This window comes from Primulina eburnea, chromosome 3, assembly GCF_022965805.1.
Source record: "Primulina eburnea isolate SZY01 chromosome 3, ASM2296580v1, whole genome shotgun sequence".
In the NCBI taxonomy this organism is placed as follows: Eukaryota; Viridiplantae; Streptophyta; class Magnoliopsida; order Lamiales; family Gesneriaceae; genus Primulina; species Primulina eburnea.
The window spans coordinates 20,032,438-20,054,803 of NC_133103.1; the positions used below are offsets into that span (position 1 = coordinate 20,032,438).

Below are 22,366 nucleotides of genomic sequence, written 5' to 3' on the forward strand. Positions count from 1 at the left end.
ATTTCTTGAACTTGGCGTACATTTCTTTTTCTCTCAGCTTCTGGAGGGTGAGACGAAGATGTTCTTTGTGGTCACTGTAAACTCGTAATGGCCGTATCTTGTTCTGAAGGCTGTTTTAGGGATATATTTCGTTTTGACCTTCAATTGATGGTATCCTGACCTCAGATCGAGTTTTGAAAAGACCTTGACTCCTTTCAATTGATCGAAAAGGTCATCTATCCTCGGGAGAGGGTATTTATTCTTAATTGTAATCTTGTTCAACTCTCTATAGTCGATACATAACCTCATACTCCCGTCTTTCTTTTCACAAATAGTACAGGGGCTCCCCACGGAGATGCACTGGGTCGGATCTTCTTCTTATCCAACAATTCTTGAAGTTGTTCTTTGAGTTCTTTCAACTTTGCTGGAGCCATACGGTATGATGCTTTTGAGATTGGTGTAGCATTGGATACTAAATTAATCTCAAATTCTACTTCGCGGTCGGGAATTTCGCCAGGGAGTTCTTCAGGGAAGACATCCGGAAACTCTTGTACTACTAGAATCTCTTCTAGTGCAATTGTGGTCTCTTCCTTTACCTCGCTTAACATGGCTAGGTAAACTTCTTCTCCACTTTTCATGGCCTTCCAAGTTTGAGAAGCAGAAAGAAGAGTCCTTCGTTCTTTTGTCTTACCATGAAATAAAAGTTTCTCTGGGCGTGGAGCTTGGATGGTTACCGTCTTTCCATGACAGTCTACTAAAGCATGATTCTTGGCTAACAAATTCATTCGATATTTCCACCATATTTAATTGGATTAGGTTTGACTTGAAGTTCTGATTTTCTATGAGAATACCAATATCTCGATATAGAATGCAAGTTTCTAAAATCCGATTTGCAGGAGTTGCTACTCTATATGGTTCTTCTAAGTTATCAGGCTTAGTTCCAACTTCTTGGAAAATCTCTTAGACATGAATGAATGCATAGCACCACAATCAAATAATACATAAGCAGGCATATTATTGATTTGAATGGTACCTGCTACGACATCATTTGAGTTGTCAGCCTCTTCTTGAGTGAGAGCATAAACTCTAGCATTTGTCTTGTTTTCCTTAGGCTTATTTGGAGTTGTTTCACCTGCTGAACCATTTCTTGGATCTGGAAAAGGACATTGAACAATGCGGTGGTCCATCTTTCCGTAACGGAAACAAGGTCCAGAACTTCTACAGCATTCACCAGTGTGAGCGAATCCTCACCTTTGACATTTGACTTCCTCTTTGCTTGATTGAGAAGAAGTGGTTCCTTTGGCTGGAGCACTGGTGGATTGATTATTTGAAAACTTATGCCTCTTCAATTGTTGGCCCTGTTGGTACTGGCTTGACTGAGGACGTTTGAGTTTGTTCTTGCCTTCACGCCTCTTGATGTCGTTTTAACCCCTGACGGCGGCTCCCATCAATTCATCAAAGCTGTTGGGCTCGATAACAGCAAGAGCAGATTGAATGCGGCTGTTCAATCCTTTCTTGAAGCGATGTATCTTCAAGGCTTCGTCTCTCATGATGGTTGGGGAGTAGGTTCCCAATGAGTGGAACTTAGATGAATACTCCACTACTGTCATGTTTGGTTCTTGAACCAAGCTTTCAAATTCTGACAGCTTCTGCACTTGAACTACTGTCGGGAAATACTGCTTCAGAAATGCTTCTCGGAACCTTTGCCACATGATAGGTCCCATCCTAACATAGCTGGTGAGACTCCTTCCCACCATTTGGCTGCTTTATCCACAAGAAAAGGTGTAATCACATCTACCTTGATCCCTTGTGGAACCTCAAGTAGTCGAAGATGATTCACCACCTCCTTCATCCAAGTCTGTCCAACCTCAGGATCGAAGCTTCCATCGAAGTTAGGGACTCTTGCTCTTCGGAGGGACTCATAATGCTGCTTAGTCCCATTCTGAGCTGGAGGTGTTGGGGGTGGCTGATTAGCATTAGGGTTGACAAACCCTTGTAGCGTGGTTGCCACAATTGTGGCTATAGCCATCAGATCCGCCTGACTGAGGCCAACTTCTGGTTGTGGTTGTTGTGCTACCTCATCGTTGCGGTTGTTGTTGCAGTTTCCATAACGAGGGTTGCGGTTGTTTCTCACAGGTCGCCCGTCCATTTCCTACAAATATGAAAGCTCTAAGGTTTTTGGTTGAATATGGACTAAACAAAAGAAACAAAATGGTTGAGTAATTGCTCAAGAATTAAATATGAAACCAATTGATAGAAATAAATTTTATTGATTTCTCACAAAAGTGCAATTACAACGAAATTTAGGAAATGCTAACAGAAATGCAAATGAAACAAGTTTAACTACAAATAACTACTACTGAATGTTTAATCTATCACTTCTCTTAATCTCAATTCCATAGGATCCTCATCAACTTATGCTTCTTCTTCGGGATCCTCCTTAGGTTCATCTTCATGGTTGGCTATTACTGCTTCTAGATGTTCAATAAGACCATGCAGAACTGCATTCTGGTCGCTAGGAACTTCAACAGTGCTCTGCAACTCATGAATATGAGCATCAGTGTAAGGCCCGATATTATATCATTTTAATCCGAGATTATTTAATTTACGAATTTTGGAATGATGAATTAAATTCCACGATTTTTGTAATTAATTAGGATTGAAATGGAATTAAAAAGAGTTGTGAGGACCAAATTTGCAAATAGTAAAGACTTCATGGTCTAAAGTGCAATTATGGGAATTGGAGGACACTTGGCACACCATGCATGATATATATATATATATATATATATATATATATATATATATATATATAAATTGTAAATTCCCTTCATTTCCACCAGAGACATGATCGAGAATTCAGAGCAAAGTTTCCTCAATTTATTGGTACCATAAGTTGTGATTTTGGCAAATCCGTTTATCCGATTTTCGATCCGAACATAGTACTGTACTCCTCTCGACACGAGCTACAACTGGACGTAAGTTTTATTGAGTTCTGTTATCATTTGAAATTATGATATTGGAAGAATTATTATTTTATCAATATATGGTGTTCTGGATATGTTAGACATCGTAGAATCGAAGTCAGATCAAAGAATAGATTGATTATGGAATTGTTATGAATTTCTGATTATATTAATTGAAACTGGGACAGATCTGGATTATTTACTGATTACAAATTGTATCGGATATGGGTTATGATTTGTAATTGATATCTGTTGATATTGTATTGACGAGAATACTGAGATTGTGTCATTATGCCGTTGATTTGAATTAAATCCAGATTAATCAGATTCAGTATTGAATTGGGAATGAAATGTAGATATTATTATTCTCGATATATCGTTTCAGATTTACAGAGACAGTCTTGAGTTCAGAACTGATAATGCTTCAGACTGAAATTACGAAAGAAAGGTATAAGTCAATGTGGTATTGGGAGATCGACTTGAGTCGGTTTAGACTTGAGTTTCCCTAAATCACATACTGTAAAGGCCCAAAAATTCGTGCTTGAAAATTTGCGGAAAAATTAAAATTTTTTTTTAAAACTAAACGGAGAATCAAATTTGTAAAATAAACTGTTAAATAATTTTTAATGTTTAAAAATAGCAGCGGAAGAATTTAATGTTTGCAAAGTAACAATTTAAAATAAATCAACAAGAGATAAAAATGTTTGAGCATAAAAATCGTAAGTGCTGAAAATGAGGTCCTCGGGTTCCACTACTGCCGACTTGAGCTGGCTCACTGGTCCCCGCCCTCGGTCCTGACATCATCAGTACCTATAACAATCAAGTCTAGTGAGTCTAAAGACTCAGCATGCATATATCGTAAATAACAAGTAAATAATATAGTAAAATTTGCATGGGATAAGATGTCGTATCAGGAGTCATAAAGTGAAAATACTTCGCCATAAACAATTATAATACGTGCATAACTAAACTGAACATCGTAGTAAAAATAGTTGCTCCATCGAGCCATGTCATAAATATCAAGTAATAATTTTCTGGTGAGATTATGGTATCCGCAAGTGGCCACTGCACTAATATAAACTGCAAAATGACCGGTGACTGGCGACCAGACCGATAACTGACGATCGGATTTAAATATGCTCGTCTGATCAGACAAAATGCCACAGTATACTGGGCGGTACAAACTGAAACTGACCGGTAACTGGCGACCGGATTTACAAAGTCTCCCATGATAGTGCTACGGCCACAAGAAATATCGCATAAATCTCAAAAATGAACATTTTAAATTTCTATGCACGTAATATAATTAAATGACATCATCAAATCTGAAAAATTTCAATCTCCTGTATTAAAATCATTTACTTGCGATAATTTAAAAAATATCTATATGACTTGATTGAAGAGTCAAAGGAGATATAAACATGCCTGGGTTTGTTTTGACAGAAAACAAACGAAATACTGACGCGGCGCGGTGGAGACGGAGTGCTCTTCCTTACTTCCTTTAAACCAAACATGCATGATAATTATTATAATAGTTTAAAAAAAATCGTAAACGTGATGCATGAACATTTAAAAATATTATGATTCGTGCTCAGGGCGCTGCTAGGACTAAAATCTCACTCCGGGTGCAAAATTACCATTTTGCCCCTGGAAACCCGAAAATTACCATTTTACCACTGGACCTCTAAAATTGACCCGAAGCTTACCAAACTCCTTAAAATATCCCAAAAATTTTTTTATAAGTATTCCTAGTCGTAAACTCGAGCCCAAAAACCAACTTAGTCTATTTGTTTTAAAACTTGAATCGGGGTCCCGGTTTTAACCCAAATCGAACCGAAACTTAACCAAATTTTCTCCAACTTATACTATACCTAAAAAAAAAGCTTTAATAAATCCTAAAACACTATCATTAGGCCCCTAAACCCACGGCTAAAATTTCCCAAAATGCCAAAACTCTCGGTCCTCTCTTTTCTAGCCACCTCACACACACCTTTCCCTCACAAACTCACACCTCACGCTAATCCTTCGTCCTAGCCATGAACCCACCTAGTGTAGGCCTAAACCAGACACCAAGGAACACCCCTGAACCAACATCACCAGCCCCATGCACACGACTGGCCCCTAAGAACCGAGACCCACCAAAAAACTCCTACCGAACCAATTCGCTTCTCCTTAATTGGATCGCTTCTTCCCTGCTTTTCATCATGGCTCGAGCCATTCTATACACTGACTCAGATCCAAAAGGGTCTGGTCCAGGGCTGGAGAGGGCCCTCGCACGGCTGGTGAGAAAGAAACAAAGGACCGAAACCACTACACTAAAACACCCGATCTGCACACCCCTCTCGATCTCACCTAAACCCGATCACCTCACACTCCAGCACCTAATACAGCAGTCCCCTTGCAACAATATATCAGAAAACGTGAGGGGGAAAACAGGTTCTTTGTACAGGAACGTGATAACCCAAGGAAACAATGGTTTTACATGCATGAACAAGAAACTATCGGCCAAGACAGCACATCAGCGTAAAATATATATATATACAGCGTGTATGCCGAGCAAGGAAGATACCTAGCGTGCCTTAGATGAATTCCACGCAAGAACGGCGAAGAGATGGGCAACGGGGAAGCACCGGAGAATTTTGTTGCAAGAAAATGCTTAACCGAAGGCTTGCTGCTATGGAGGGTCTGAAACCGAGGGTGAGAGGTTCTGAATGGGGGTGTCAGCTATGTTGGGATTATGTTTAGGGTTAATGGTGCTTAAGGGCTTAATTATATAGATAACAAAATAGTTTATGGGCCTAAATTGTTTAATTAAAAGATTAAAAGATAATTAAGTCCTATAAACTCAAAAGTAGGCCCATTAAGCTCATATCCGCTCCCGAAAAATATTTCGAGTTGGAAAGATTTTGAAAATAATAGCCGAACCATTAAAAAGTCCTCCGATTCGATAAAATTTGCGTACCGATAAAAAAATAAAATCTTACGGGTAAAAACACCCAAAAATTCCTATTTTTGTAAAATACACTTAAAAATGCTTTAACTTAATTTATAAAAATAAATCATGTAATAAAATAATTTTCTGAAAATTTTCCGGTCTCCAATCCTCGTTCGAACGTGAAATGCAACTTAAAAATCTTAATGCACGAACTTTTAAAATTTCATGAACTAAATTCCATCATGCATGAATTATGCATAAAATACATATAATAATTAAACATAATTTAATGAAATGAACATGCTAAATTACCACTTCTTAAATGAGTCTTTATTAGTGTGAAGGCCAAATCTTACAAAGATTTTAAGGATTTGATTTGATAATATTTGCCCTTATCTAGACTTTTTATCTCTAATTATGTGCTTAATTGAATTAATAATTGTAGATTTAAATAAAAGAGGAACAATGATTAAATTTGGAAATAAAATAAATTTACAAGACTTTAAAGGAATAAAATACCAAAAGAAAAGAAATAAAATATTCTTATATTTATTATCTTGATATTATTGAAGTTTTGATAAAGATGGAGTCTCATATTTGAAAATAAAATCTACAATCTTATTTACAAGGGTTAAGTTTGAGATGGGCTACAAGAAATTGGAGGATTAAGCCCATTGAGCAAGGATAAAAGGAGAAGAGGCTGAGACGTGAAAAAGGGGAGGCACAACAAAAGAGAAAAAAATCAGCGCGGAAGAGAGAGGAGAGAAGCGTGCAGAAGAGAGAGACAGAGAAGGACAGAGAAGAAAGGAGATGGAACGGAAGTGAACACCAGAGAAGGGGAGAAGAGGAAGGAAGCGTAGAACAGAAGGCTACAGGGAGGAAGAAGAGAGAAGAAACAGGGAGGAATTCCTCACACACACTACAAATCACTGAGAATTCCTTCCACTCATTCTTTATTTTGTTTTCTTCTATGAACTTAAATATGTGTTCTCACTTTTCTTTTGAATTCATGGAATAATTTTCTTTAGACTAAGACCACGATAGGGCCAAACAATATTTTATTTGATATTTGTTTTATTTTCATTATATTGTTTTTCTAGATTTAATTATTGATTGATGTTAGTTTAATATTTCTTGTTAATAGCCTGATCAACTATTTACATGTATGTTGATTAATCACGAATCGGAAGATGATTGATTAAATATAGCAACAAAGACGTCATCAACACATGGTTAAACTGACTAGAAATAGTATTCGGTTTCAGTGTGCGGTTTTAGGTGAAAACTGAAATTCCACGAAGATTTAATGCATTTAAATCTAATTAAATTCAATTAGAAATAATTGGACTGTTAGATTTCAATAGGTTTATTAACTCGAGGAATCGTTTAGTAAATAAAATTGGGGATTTCACCGTGATTGTCAAGAATTAAATAATTAATTGGATTTTAACACGTGTCAACATAGTAGAGTTTGGTACCGTTGTGTGTCTTAGTTATTTATTTGAATTTGAATCCTTCCTTGATATTTGAATCTCTCGTTTTTAATTGCAATTATTTTATTTAAAGTTTAGATTAATAATCCACATATCATATTTTTATTTATTTTGTCTAGTTTAAGTTAAGTCATAAAAATTCTAGTAATTAATTATTAGTCTCTGTGGGATCGATACTTGGACTCATCATCCATATATTATAACTTGACCTAGTCCGCTTGCTAGATTTATTCCCAACCGAAATCGTCGGTCAATTAGCTTATCTCAATACTCCATCTCCAGTCCGGCCTCACTTATTTAATTGAAAAGGTAACAATTAAACTACTGCGTAAAATAAATAAATTTAAAGAAAAGAATTTAAATAATCATGCAATAAAAATCATTTTAATTTAGTTACTAGAAATTATGCATGGCTTATACGTAGTCTAAGTTACGGGTTCTACACATACTTTACTTTATTGCATTGATATTTGCATTGATTTGACTGATGTACTTGTTCTCTTGAATATAGATAGCAGGTATTAGACGAGTAATCTTGTGACAGAAGTGCCTGATAGTGGTGGGATCGCCACGGGCACATTGCACGAGTCATAGGATAGTGTAGACATCTTGGGACGGAAGTGCCTGACAGTGGCGGGATCGCCACGGGCACATTGCACGATGTCTCAAGATGGGATATTAGCGATAGAGCTACAGTCCATGACGGTTAGGTCAGGACGCCGGATGGTTGGTTATATCGAGTAATAGGATTGGAATTCTTCTATTACGGAATTCGATATAGGAACACCATATTTGGTTATATCGAGTAATAGGATCAGAGTTCCTTCTATTACGGAATTCGATATAGGAACACCACATTTGGAAATCGGGATCCCTAGACTAGGATTGAGTCTAGTCTGAATGATTGTTTATGTTTCAGATTTTGATACATATATTTGTTACCTGATTATATGCTTTATATTTGTTTATATGATTGCATGTTTCGTTGATTTATACTGGGATTTATTCTCACCGGAGTTATCCGGCTGTTGTCTTGTCTGTATGTGTACATGACAACATATGAGACAGGATCAGGGTCCAGGAGATGAGGAAAGATCGTGATTAGAGTGGAGGCTCCGGATTTGGATTATGATGTATAATAGGGTTGGAATACTTGACATTAGTTGTTAAACCTTAGTTTAGTTGAATGCATGCAGTACAGGACTTGTATTGTATTTTATACTGATATGTATATGAGTTTTATTTCACTACGTTCCGCATTTTAAAAAAAAATTTAGACCCTGTTTTATAATTGATTAATTAGTCACAATGATGATTAAGAACTTGATTAGCGTCCGGGTCCCCACAATAGGTGGTATCAGAGCCAGGTTAAATCCTTGAGATTGAGATAGGAGCTAGTGAGCGGGGTAGAATGTGTTTTCTTTCCTGCTTTTGATTGCTAGCATGATTTACTGCTTTATAGTACATGTTTATCTGTGTATCTGACTTGATTTGAAAACATGTATTATGGAGAATGAATCAGAGCCGAGTCTGGATCAGCAGTAAGATGATCGGAGGAGGACTGAAATAGAATTCTGGTTTGGGGTTACTAATCCTTTTGATTTCAGATATGCTTCCGAGAAGAATGCCAGAACAGGGGAGTACCTTGAATCCTCCCATGGATGTGACACCTACACCGATGGAGAAACTGTTGAAAAGGTTTCAGTCATTTCATCCACCGACTTTGAAAGGTACGGAGAATTCCGTGGAATGTGAAAGTTGGTTGGACGATATTGAAATGATGTTCGAATCGTTGGAGTATACTGATGAGAAGAGGGTGAAACTGATCGGACACCAACTACATGACGTTGCTAAAAATTGGTGGATCACGACGAAACGGGCATTGGAACAACGAGGTACGGCCATTACTTGGAATGCGTTTAAGTCTGAATTTTATCTACGGTTCTTTCCAGTATCTTATAGGAAGGACAAGGGAGCCGAGTTTGCAAACTTGAGACAAGGCCATTTAAACATTGAGGACTATGTGGCTAAGTTCTCTACACTGCTCCGATTTGCTCCCCAAGTAGCTGAACATGATGAGGCCGTTGCGGACCAGTTCATAAATGGCCTGAATCCTGAAATCTTTACCTTGGTGAATACCGGGAGGCCAAACAATTTCACCGATGCCTTGAACAGAGCCAAGGGAGCCGAAGCAGGTTTGATGATACAGAGAGAGGCTTCGTTTGTACTTCCAGTACCGGGACAACAACAACCACTTCCTCGATTTGAAGGTGGCAGCAGCAGTAGCAGGAAGAAGGATTTCTTGAAGGCTAGAGGGAAACAATTCAAGAAATCAGGAACTAGCTCGTCCAGTTCGAGGAGTGGTAGGCAGCTGTCGTATTTGTAGACAGCAAGGACACTTTGCCCGAGTGTGTCCCCAGAGGAGTGCCCAGGGATCACAGGCAGCTTAGTCATCGGGGTCAGTGGCTCAGGCAGGTAGACGATCATCTGCCATTGATACTTTTCAGCCAGCACTGTCTACTCAGTCACAGCAGAGGCCAGGAGGGGGCCAGACAGTGAGCCAGCCTCCGAGACAGCAGGCCAGAGTTTTCGCTTTGACCGAGGAGCAGGCACAGAATGCACCTGATGATGTTGTGCCAGGTAACTGTTTTATTTCTGGTTATCCTGCATATGTATTGATTGATACTGGTGCATCTCATACCTTTATTTCGGAGAGATTTGCATTAATGCACACATTGCCTGTTGAGTCATTAGCCACTGTAGTATCTGTCACGTCTCCATTAGGAACATGTTTGATATCAGTAAAATCTGTTAAATCGTGTATACTGCAGTACGATGGACATACGATTGAGTTAGACTGTATTGTGCTTGGTTTATCTGATTTTGATTTTATTGTCGGTATCGATATGTTGACCAAGTACCGAGCTAAAGTCGATTGCTTCCACAAGATAGTTCGATTCAGACCTGAGATGGTAGAGGAGTGGAAATTTTATGGTAAGGGTTCTCGTGCCAGAATTCCTTTGATATCTGCAATGAATATGACACGATTATTGCAGAAAGGAGCGGATGGATTCCTGGTATATTCAGTTGATTTACTGAAATCGAGCCCATCATTGGCGGACTTGCCAGTAGTGTGTGAATTTGCTGATGTCTTTCCAGATGAGATTCTTGGATTGCCTCCGATTCGAGAAATAGACTTCAGCATTGAGTTGATGCCAGGAACAGTTCCGATTTCTAGGGCTCCATACAGGATGGCACCGATCGAATTGAAAGAACTGAAAGAACAGTTGGAGGATTTACTGGCCAAGGGGTACATTAGACCGAGTGTATCTCCTTGGGGTGCTCCAGTACTGTTCGTAAGGAAGAAAGACGGGTCGATGAGACTTTGTACCGACTATCGGCAGCTGAACAAGGCAACGGTAAAGAATAAATATCCATTGCCTCGTATTGATGATTTGTTTGATCAGTTGCAGGGTTCATCTGTATATTCCAAGATCGATCTGAGATCTGGATACCATCAACTGAGAGTCAGGGACTCTGATATCTCTAAGACAGCATTCAGAACCAGGTATGGACACTATGAATTTATTGTCATGCCATTTGGTTTGACGAATGCACCGGCGGTATTTATGGGATTGATGAACCGCGTCTTTCAGAAATATTTGGATGATTTTGTTATCATATTCATTGATGATATATTGATTTATTCAAAGAATATGATTGAGCATGTTAATCATCCGAGGACTGTGTTGAGAATTTTGAGGATGGAGAAACTGTATGCTAAATTGTCGAAATGCAAGTTTTGGCTGAAACATGTTGTGTTTTTGGGTCACATTATATCCAGAGACGGTATATCAGTGGATCCCAGTAAGGTTGAGGCAGTGATTTCTTGGCCAAGACCGACATCTGTACCCGAGATTCGCAGTTTCATGGGTTTGGCAGGATATTATCGCCGATTCATTAAACGCAGTTAACTCAGAAGAATGCTCCGTTTGTTTGGTCAGAAGACTGTGAATCCAGTTTTCTGGAATTGAAAAAGAGATTGACCAGTGCGCCTGTGTTAACGATTCCTTCAGGTACTGGTGACTTTGTGGTTTATTGTGATGCATCTCACCGAGGATTGGGTTGTATATTGATGCAGCGGGGGCATGTGATTGCTTATGCCTCGAGACAGCTGAAACCCCATGAATCTCGTTATCCAATTCATGATCTTGAATTGGCAGCCATAGTCTTTGCATTGAAGATATGGCGGCATTATTTATACGGTGAGAAGTTCGAGATATATTCTGATCATAAAAGCTTAAAGTATTTGTTTTCCCAATCAGAGTTGAATATGAGACAACGAAGATGGCTGGATTTATTGAAAGACTTTGATTGTGAAATCAAATATTATCTAGGGAAGTCCAATGCAGCAGCAGATGCACTGAGTCAAAATGTATGTTCGTTATCCTTATCGACTATAGGTGTCTCGAATTTGATAGAAGACTGCTGTTAGTCTGGATTAACTTTTGAAACAAATTGTCAGCCTCTGAGATTACGTGCGATTCGAGCTGAACCAGAATTGATAGTGAGAATCAAAGAGGCACAGAAAGTTGATCAGAACATACAGAATTCGATTGCAATGGTCAGAGCTGGTCATCAATCGGAATATCAGGTACAGAATAGTGTTTTGTATGTGAATAATCGTATTGTTGTGCGGAATGTTTCGGATTTAAGACAACGAATACTGTCAGAAGCGCACAACAGTCGTTTTAGCATTCATCCAGGTGGCAGGAAAATGTACAATGATTTAAAGACACAGTATTGGTGGAAACAGATGAAATGTGATGTTACTGAATTTGTAGCCAAATGCCTGAATTGTCAACAGGTGAAGGCTGAAAGAAAGAAACCTGGAGGACTGTTACAGAGTTTATCGATTCCTGAATGGAAATGGGATCACATTTCCATGGATTTTGTGACGCAATTACCGAGATCCTCCCAAGGTTGTGATGCGATTTGGGTCGTGATTGATCGATTGACCAAATCTGCATGTTTTATTCCATACAAAATGACGTATAGATATGATCATATGGCCGATATCTATGTCCGAGAAGTGGTTAGATTGCATGGAGTGCCGAAGTCGATTGTTTCAGACCGTGATCCTCGGTTTACTTATCACTTCTGGCAGAGTTTGCAGCAGGCTCTAGGTACGAAGTTACATTTGAGTACCGCATATCATCCTCAGACTGATGGACAGTCAGAACGGACGATTCAGACATTGGAGGATATGCTGAGGGCCATAGTACTTGATTTTAGCACTAGCTGGCAAGACGCATTGTCTCTTTGTGAGTTTTCGTACAACAACAGCTATTAGACGAGTATTGAAATGACACCCTTTGAAGCATTGTACGGAAAGAAGTGTCGATCCCCATTATATTGGGATGATATCTCTGAAGTGCCTGAGACTGGACCTGATATGATCAGAGATATGACGGAAAAAGTGAAATTGATTCAGAAGAAAATGAAGGCATCCCAGGACAGACAAGCCAAATATGCTAACCTTCGACGACGACCGTGGGTATTTGAGGCAGGAGACCGAGTATTCCTGAAGATTTCTCCCTTCAGAGGTGTTGTCAGATTTGGCAAGAAAGGGAAATTGTCTCCAAGATATGTGGGTCCTTATGAGATTCTCGAGAAGATAGGAGATCGAGCCTATCGACTAGCTTTGCCGCCTTCATTATCTGGAATACATGATTTTTTCATGTATCTATGCTGCGGAAATATCTCCCTGATGATTCACACGTTATTCAACCAGACGAGACCGAGCTGGACGAGACATTGAGTTATGTCGAGAAACTGGTTCAGATTATTGATCGTAAAGAAAAGCAACTCAGAACGAAGACCATTCCACTTGTGAAAGTGCAATGGACTCGTCATGGAACTGAATCAGATATGAGACAAGAATTCCCAAAATTATTTCGCTGATATGAGTTTTCTATTTCAGCCTATATTATTTCTGCCTGTTGATTGCATTTGATATGACTGCCTACGATTTCAAGGACGAAATCATGTCTCAGAGGGGGAGAATTGTAAGGCCCGATATTATATCATTTTAATCCGAGATTATTTAATTTACGAATTTTGGAATGATGAATTAAATTCCACGATTTTTGTAATTAATTAGGATTGAAATGGAATTAAAAAGAGTTGTGAGGACCAAATTGCAAATAGTAAAGACTTCAAGGTCTAAAGTGCAATTATGGGAATTGGAGGACACTTGGCACACCATGCATGAGATATATATATAAATTGTAAATTCCCTTCATTTCCACCAGAGACATGATCGAGAATTCAGAGCAAAGTTTCCTCAATTTATTGGTACCAAAGTTGTGATTTTGGCAAATCCGTTTATCCGATTTTCGATTCGAACATAGTACTGTACTCCTCTCGACACGAGCTACAACTGGACGTAAGTTTTATTGAGTTCTGTTATCATTTGAAATTATGATATTGGAAGAATTATTATTTGATCAATATATGGTGTTCTGGATATGTTAGACATCGTAAAATCGAAGTCAGATCAAAGAATAGATTGATTATGGAATTGTTATGAATTTCTGATTATATTAATTGAAACTGGGACAAATCTGGATTATTGACTGATTACAAATTGTATCGGATATGGGTTATGATTTGTAATTGATATCTGTTGATATTGTATTGACGAGAATACTGAGATTGTGTCATTATGCCGTTGATTTGAATTAAATCCAGATTAATCAGATTCAGTATTGAATTGGGAATGAAATGTTGATATTATTATTCTCGATATATCGTTTCAGATTTACAGAGACAGTCTTGAGTTCAGATCTGATAATGCTTCAGACTAAAATTACGAAAGAAAGGTATAAGTCAATGTGGTATTGGGAGATCGACTTGAGTTGGTTTAGACTTGAGTTTCCCTAAATCACATACTTTACTTTATTGCATTGATATTTGCATTGATTTGACTGATGTACTTGTTCTCTTGAATATAGATAGCAGGTATTAGACGAGTAATCTTGTGACAGAAGTGCCTGATAGTGGTGGGATCGCCACAGGCACATTACACGATGTCACATGATAGTGTAGACATCTTGGGACGGAAGTGCCTGACAGTGGCAGGATCGCCACAGGCACATTGCACGATGTCTCAAGATGGGATATTAGCGATAGAGCTACAGTCCATGACGGTTAGGTCAGGACGCCGGATGGTTGGTTATATCGAGTAATAGGATTGGAATTCTTCTATTACGGAATTCAATATAGAAACGCCATATTTGGTTATATCGAGTAATAAGATCAGAGTTTCTTCTATTACGGAATTCGATATAGGAACACCACATTTGGAAACCGGGATCCCTAGACTAGGATTGAGTCTAGTCTGAATGATTGTTTATGTTTCAGATTTTGATACATATATTTGTTACCTGATTACATGCTTTATATTTGTTTATATGATTGCATGTTTCGTTGATTTATACTGGGATTTATTCTCACCGGAGTTATACGGCTGTTGTCTTGTCTGTATGTGTACATGACAACAGGTGGGACATGATCAGGGTCCAGGAGATGAGGAAAGATCGTGATTAGAGTGGAGGCTCCGGACTTGGATTATGATGTATAATAGGGTTGGAACACTTGACATTAGTTGTTAAACCTTAGTTTAGTTGAATGCATGCAGTACAGGACTTGTATTTTATTTTATACTGATATGTATATGAGTTTGATTTCACTACGTTCCGCATTTTAAAAAAAATTTTAGACCCTGTTTTATAATTGATTAATTAGTCCCAATGATGATTAAGAACTTGATTAGCGTCCGGGTCCCCACAATCAGTCTGCTCACAATACTGAATATACTGGTGCGCGAGTTGGTGATTTTGATACTTAAGCACTTAGATCTTCTCAACCAAGGTATCACGTAACTCGATTAACTCTGCAACAGTCTCTTGGGAGGTTTCGAACTCTTCTTGAGCTCTCCTATTCCTTTCTTCTGCCTCATGCAGATAATGAGCATAACGTTGAACATCATCTCTTAAGCATTCTGCATTCTGCTCTACGTTGTAATTCATTTTTACTCATAATTCTAATTTGTTGATGATTGAATATGTCCAAATATGAAAAAGTTTAGAGATTCAACAAGGCCTTAACCAATATTAAAACAAATTTTAGTGGCGGCTTCCCAAACTGAAATTAGTAGACCTAAACTTAGATGAAGTCTTGTGAACTATGCTTCTACTGATTTTACTTGTTTGCTAAATTATACCAGTTATAATGTTTTTATGTTAACAATATATGCATCACCAAAACTTATAAATACTCAACAATATGCATATGATATTGTTGTCACGCCCCGGGAACGGGGTTTATCGAAACCGGCGTTGCTCTCAAATTTACATTCGAAAAAAACAAGCCTCAGAAGTAAAAGATTCAGAAACCAGTCTTTTTATTCATAATAAGAAATAATTCATTGTCTGATAAAAACTCGAATCACTAATGTTTTATATCGGAAATGTAAAACCAGACATAACATTATTTTAACAGATACAGCGGAAACAAGTTTTGAACTAAAAATAACAGTCTTCTTCACCAGCCCCAGAACATAGCCTGCTTTTCTTCTTTTAACATTTCTTCCTCGTTCTTATCTGAGATGGATTTGGTGGGTGAGTGATATGATCGTCACTCAGTAAGCGGGGCGAGAATAATTCTCAGTTTTCGAAACCATTTTCAATAGAAACAGTAATACACATAATATACAGAAACTTTTACTTTCAGAACAGGAATCAGGTTTCAGAACAGAAGTCAGAATTCAGAAATTTAATAAGCAAGAACTGAGCACGTTGGTGAATTTCATGGCTAAACTGATATATGTCCCCTATATGTTCTCTCCTCTATAGAGTGAGGCAAGATATCAGAATTCAGAAATGTTTCAGAATATATATTCCTACCATTAGTTCACTAAGTTTCAGTGCTTCAAAAAAATCAGATATCAGAATACACATACTTTGCTTCAAACAGGAATTATGAAACTGATTTCAAGATACTTATACATAAGCCTACTTACCGTAATTTGCTAGGAATTTCGATTGAAGTCTGAAATCTGCCTGCTCTTGCTATTGGATTTTTCAGCTCGAAAATACACTCTCTTAGCTCAAATTTCAAGTGATAACACATGACTTGTGTAACAACAATTTCAGAGACTTGAGGGTGTTATTTATAGGCAAAATTCTGACTGTTGGACTCCCTATTAATGACCATAATCTGTGATATACTATTAACAACCTTTATTCCATGTTAAATGCTTCAGTTACAAGTCATAAGCAGAGTTAGTAGCTATCTGCTGGAATCTCGCTACTGAACTCTTCTGTTGCTGGATTCTGTCTGCTGAAAAATACATGTCTGCTGGAAAAATACCATCTTCAGAAATATTAATAGCTGCTGGAATATTGTTAACTTCTGCTGAAATTCTTGCATTGCTGCTGAATATTGCTAGCTGTTGCAAAATGCTAACTGCTGAAATTTCGGGTTCTCACAATTGTGTTATATTTTCGTTCTTTTATTTTTACTGGATCATTTCTGTGACGTTCAAACAACATTTGAATTGCAATAAAATTATTAAAATTGAACCATTTAATTTGTAATATCATTATCAATAATTTGAAATTTAAAAATATGAATGAAAACACTCTTTGTTTTTTTTATTCGTGTTTCCATAAACTAAAAAATATTATTTGTTTCAAGATAATAATATATATTTGAAAATTTTACAATTTTAATCATGTAAGTTGGTCTGTAACTTGTCCATGTTAGGTTTTCATCTAGTAACATGATTTTTTGTTTAGTTTTTTTCTCCTGAAACCATTTAATATATCAGATATTACTTATTTGATATTGATGTTCTCCTATATGATCCATGTGGCTAGAATAACAATTTTTAGATTTTAGCAAACTGACTTTAAATTTAGGTATGTATATTTTATTTAAGTATATTATTTTTCAAATGTATTTCAGATCATGATGCTTATTAATAATAGAATGTTTGACAAAGACAATGAGGAAATTGAATTACCATGAAAGCTACATAGATATATTCATGTGATGTGATGGAGCATAGATGATATCGAAGGGTCTGGAACCAAAATAAGGGTGGAGAGGAATATCAAAGCTGAAAGTCTTGAATGGAAAGACATAAATCTATATGACATCAGATGATCCACCTTGAATCAAAGAAGAATAGTCAGGCCGATGACTTTAAACAAAGCGATGTGTAGGAGGCAACCCATAAAGTTTTAAATTTTTCTCTTTTTCTTTTTGTTAGACTTTCAATTTTATTGAATATTTTACTCGATTTAGTCAGTTACATGTTTTCAACTCAACTAAACTAAGCTTATATCTATTTCTATAGGAGTTGAAGATGGAAATTCAGAATTGAACAAAACCTCAAGTGTGGCCATGCTAGACACTTGAGCACATCAGCTCATGGAAGAAGACGATGAGAAGAGCGACGAGTTCTGACGCTCGTCGCCGCAGGTATGTGTTGTCCTATTTTTAATTTTTCTATACATTGAGGGCAATGCACATTTTAATTATTATTACTTTTTTTTTGGGGGGGGGGGGGGGGGGGGTGTTGTAGTTTTAAATATTTTGTGGAATTCTAAATGAGTCAATGTACGAAAAAGGAATTGGTCGGCCAACGATCAGAATAATTGCGAAAATTTAGTTTAACCAAGATATTGAGTCTTCATGCATGGTTTCAATTGTTTAAGAGTTCAAATCAATTTATGTACTATTTCAAGGATCATTGATACTTGAGCTAAGGAGAGGACATTTATTGCATGTGTAGTGATACTGAATGGATGACCTAGATTCGAAACCTTTTGTGATCTCTACTTGATATTGAGATGTGTGTTTCAACACAGATGTGTTCTAGGCAGTCATTGAATTTGTTTGGGCCTGTTTTTTTAATTGTTTATATGTTATCAAATGAAGCTCATTGAGCCATTTCCTCGGCTCATCATTTCCACTCCATTTCATTCCTTTTTGGTCAAATTATGTGCTAAGGCTTGATTACTGCAAACGATATAAACGACTATGAAAACTCATAATTTTGCTCCACAACTAGCATAATCCACGTTAAATCCTATGATAATATAAGTACAAAAGTTGTACTTATAAAATTCCCCCAAACTTAAAGTTTGCTAGTCCTAAGCAAAATAATGAAGAAAATAAAATAAAAGATAAATTAGACATAATAAGATTAAGAGTCTCAAGTCATGAGATAGAGGAATCATCACTGGCCTCCCGAGATCAAGCTTCAAAGTTTTTAATCTGATGCATGCCACAATTACTCAAAATTTCACAGTGTGTGTTAGATTAGCCAATTTCATCTACCCACCCCAACATAGTGATATCACAAGGAAATTTGGTTTAAAAGATAGTCAAGAGAATCATACCATACCAAATATATATATATATATATAAATATATATATATATATATATATATATATATATATATATATATAATTTCTTTGAACTAATAATTATTTAACATAAATAACATCTTCACTTTGAAATAAATTTACTTATTTAAAATGTAAATATGTTTAATATATGGGAAAAAATCACAATTAATTTAACAAAATCAAAATTTCAATCTCCATGTCTTTTCAACATGCATAAATGATTAATCAATAAAATTTTAATTTATAAGCATATATAAAAATTTAATCAATATCGATAAATAACTAATCAAAAAATTATGAAATTTAATAAATTTTATGCAGTTTTTTATGAAAAAAATATAAGATTCGTTATTGTCAATATGATCAATGTCACTCCGCATTCGATTTGCTATAGCATCCCTCCATGCATTTGAATTTGCTCGTTGTTGTTCTTCAGTGTCAAATATTTGATCAAAGTTATTATCCTCGTAAATTTGTTCTGATGATGGTTGTGGAACTTCATTATCTGGTTCATTTTGAAATTCATCAAATCGACACTCCTTTAGAAGAAAATTTTGTAATCCAGCACAAGCCAATACGAGCTCCTCTATGTTGTATATGGAAATGGAGGAGCAGTTTTGAATATTTTGAACCGCGATTTAAATATACCAAATATCCTCTCAATGATGTTTCTCAAAGAGGCATGACGGAGATTGAATAAATCTTTTGCATCTTCAGGGTGATGACCTTGGCCAGTGAATTCTTGGAGATGATAACGAACACCTCTAAAAGGAGCCAAGAATTGACGTCGATTTGTATATCCACAATCCACTAAAAAATATTTACCTATCAAACAGTATTTGTATAATCAAGAAATTAATAGATAACATATATAATCTTGAAAAAATACAAAATTTTAAAATAAGTAGCATATAGAACAAAAAAATACCTTGTGGCACCTTAAGCCCGTTATTTCTTGATAAAGCATCTGTCAATATGTTTAAATCATGGGCAGATCCTTCCCACCCACTGATCACATGTATAAATTCTAAATTAAAGTTACAAGCTGCTAAAACATTTTGAGAAATTGTCCCGTGACGATTACGATAACTGTTAGTATTATGCTCATACATTGTTGCTGGAATATGAGTTCCATCAATAGCCCCAATGCAATCCTACAACAAGAAAAACAGAATAAAAATAGTGGTACTAATAATAATAACATCAAAAAAATAATTTCATTACTTATTTTAAAATAAGGATAAAATCTTGTACTCTCTCTTATTCTTTCTGGCACTGCAGATCCAGGATTGACCATCATATCTACTGCAATGATATTCAATGCTCTCAACACCTTGTTGAAGTTTTGGCTAGTATTGTCTTGTGATCGGCCATATATTTTACGATTCAAGCAATATCGAGTATTTTAACCGACAACAAGTAAAAACATGACAAGCATTTCTTCAATACAAATGTATCTTGTATCTTGTATCTTGCAATAATGCTTTTTCTCTAAGGATGTTGCACATTTTTAAAAATACGTCAGGGTACATTCTATAAATTTCTCGAAAGTTTGTTTGATCCTCTTTTAATATTTTATGAATATAATCATATCCACTTGAAGTTATTGGTCGTCTATTTAAGGGACGATGGACATGTTTGCAATTCATGTTAATTATATGCTTAGTTAGCATATAGAGAATCCCAAGAATTTCCCTCAACAAATAACTAACAGTTTCGTGTAGTTCTTCTTCAAATTCCTCTTTTTCCATTTGATCTTCTACTTCATATACGTTGATATATGACATTTAATGAACCACCTGATATCAGACAAAGAATTGAAATAAAAAAATATATATGATTTTATTGAAAACCATCCTTGTAAGACTCAAACTTATATAAATAATCCAAAAGTCAAGAATTTGTTAATATTTTAACTATCAGAAAACAAATAAAAAAAGTCCAGAAATTATAACATAATATAACTCAGTATTGATCGTGTCCCTAAGAATACTTATTCATTTAATTTATAGTCTATCCATCCCGAACGCTCTTCAATTGTCATTTTCAAGAAATCCATCTTCTTTGATCTGGTGTTAAGCAAATCAAGAACCTTGTATCGAGTATGGCTATCCAAATTTGGGACTTCTTTGATAGCATCCCAACAAGTGTCACCTGCATTTCCTATTAATTCTATCTTAGAAACTACATTCTCAAGAATGTGAGATATTTCACGCATATCATTTGAGTCTGTCTTCTTGAATGTGCTTGATTTTGCTTCAAACTTGGCCCTATCTCGTTTTCTAGTTGTTTGTGGAATCTCTAAAATTTATGGGCTGAGAGGATAATGGTGAAGCAGAGTCCTCGAAAAATGGAGGCTTCTATGAAGATTCTTGTTTGTCACTTTGCACGAATTCACCATTATTATAATCAAAGACATAATCATCTAATAAATTGGTTTCCTTATTTTCTTCTATCTCAAATGTTCTTGTATCAGTATCATCTCCTAGTACAATTGAGTATTTTCCAGTAGCAGTTCCTGTTCGAACCGCAATTCTCAAATCTTCATAATCCTCAAAAGTGTCGGTCCGATAGTGTTCATGTTTAGGATGAGACTGATAAAGAATAAAAAACATAAGGTGTTAAAACTAGTCATAATTATAATTATAAATATAAATTTTATTATTTTAAATCAAAGACTCTTACCTTAAATAATCCTCCTATACTTCATCTTTAGTAGTGAATTTCTTTGTCACAGAATCCCATCCAAAACCAGAGTTATGACGTATAAACTTGCAATAATTGTTGTATTGTTGTTTGAACCACTTTAAACGACTTTGATATTGTGTAATAGTCTTTTCGCATCCAAGTTTCTTGTTTAGAGTAGGAAGTATTTTTTTATCTACGGTTTTTTTGTTAAATACTCCATTTTTATCACGACATCCTCGCATTGCAGCATCAACCATGAGTTTTAGCAATTCATTACTCCCTTCATTCGTCCACACATTATATTTTGCTTGTGAATTTCTCATAGATAGTATTACTTGCATAAGATATAAAAGATACAATGATAAGAAGCTAACAAATACATTTTATTAAGTATTGATCAAAAGAAGCAAATAACAAATAAGTCTCCGTCACAAAATAAATGAATGGTTATTCTTTTCACATATACATAAATTTCCATGAGTGTTTCTTTTTATTTTTCTAAACAAAGAATTTATTAGATTTACAAACTAATTATCCAAAAATGAAAATTTCAGTCAGTTTTCATAAAAAAAACAAATAAAATAAATAATAGATTAAAAAATCAAAAAAATTTCAAATTCTATTTTATTGAGTTGGGACTTGGGCATAGAGACGAGAGGAATTGGCTTTTTAAATTATGAATACAAATGTATTGAGTTTATAGAATATATCAAACAAACTTTCGAGAAAATTGAAAATAAACTGCAATACAAATGTATCAAAATCTGTTTGAAAACAAACTTCAATATAAAAATAAATGTATAAATGCTTTTTCGAGAAA

The 22,366-nt window shown here is 36.0% G+C and overlaps 1 protein-coding gene across 1 annotated transcript; it reads right to left on the bottom strand.

Moving 5' to 3' along the window:
• Positions 1-21,218: 21,218 nt before the first annotated feature.
• LOC140827022 (uncharacterized protein At2g29880-like) lies at positions 21,219-21,869 on the bottom strand. Its single transcript, XM_073189602.1, has 2 exons — positions 21,564-21,869; positions 21,219-21,452 (listed from the first exon to the last, which is right to left on the bottom strand). Exons 1-2 carry the CDS (start codon positions 21,867-21,869, stop codon positions 21,219-21,221), a joined length of 540 nt encoding a protein of 179 aa, XP_073045703.1.
• Positions 21,870-22,366: the final 497 nt, after the last annotated feature.

Excerpts from the sequence above, each read along its gene's own strand:
- LOC140827022 (XM_073189602.1), bottom strand. The coding sequence starts at position 21,869 with ATGAGAAATTCACAAGCAAAATATAATGTGTGGACGAATGAAGGGAGT. Across the intron at positions 21,453-21,563 it reads AATTCACTACTAAAGATGAA|TCTCATCCTAAACATGAACA; the intron begins GTATAGGAGGAT and ends ATTCTTTATCAG.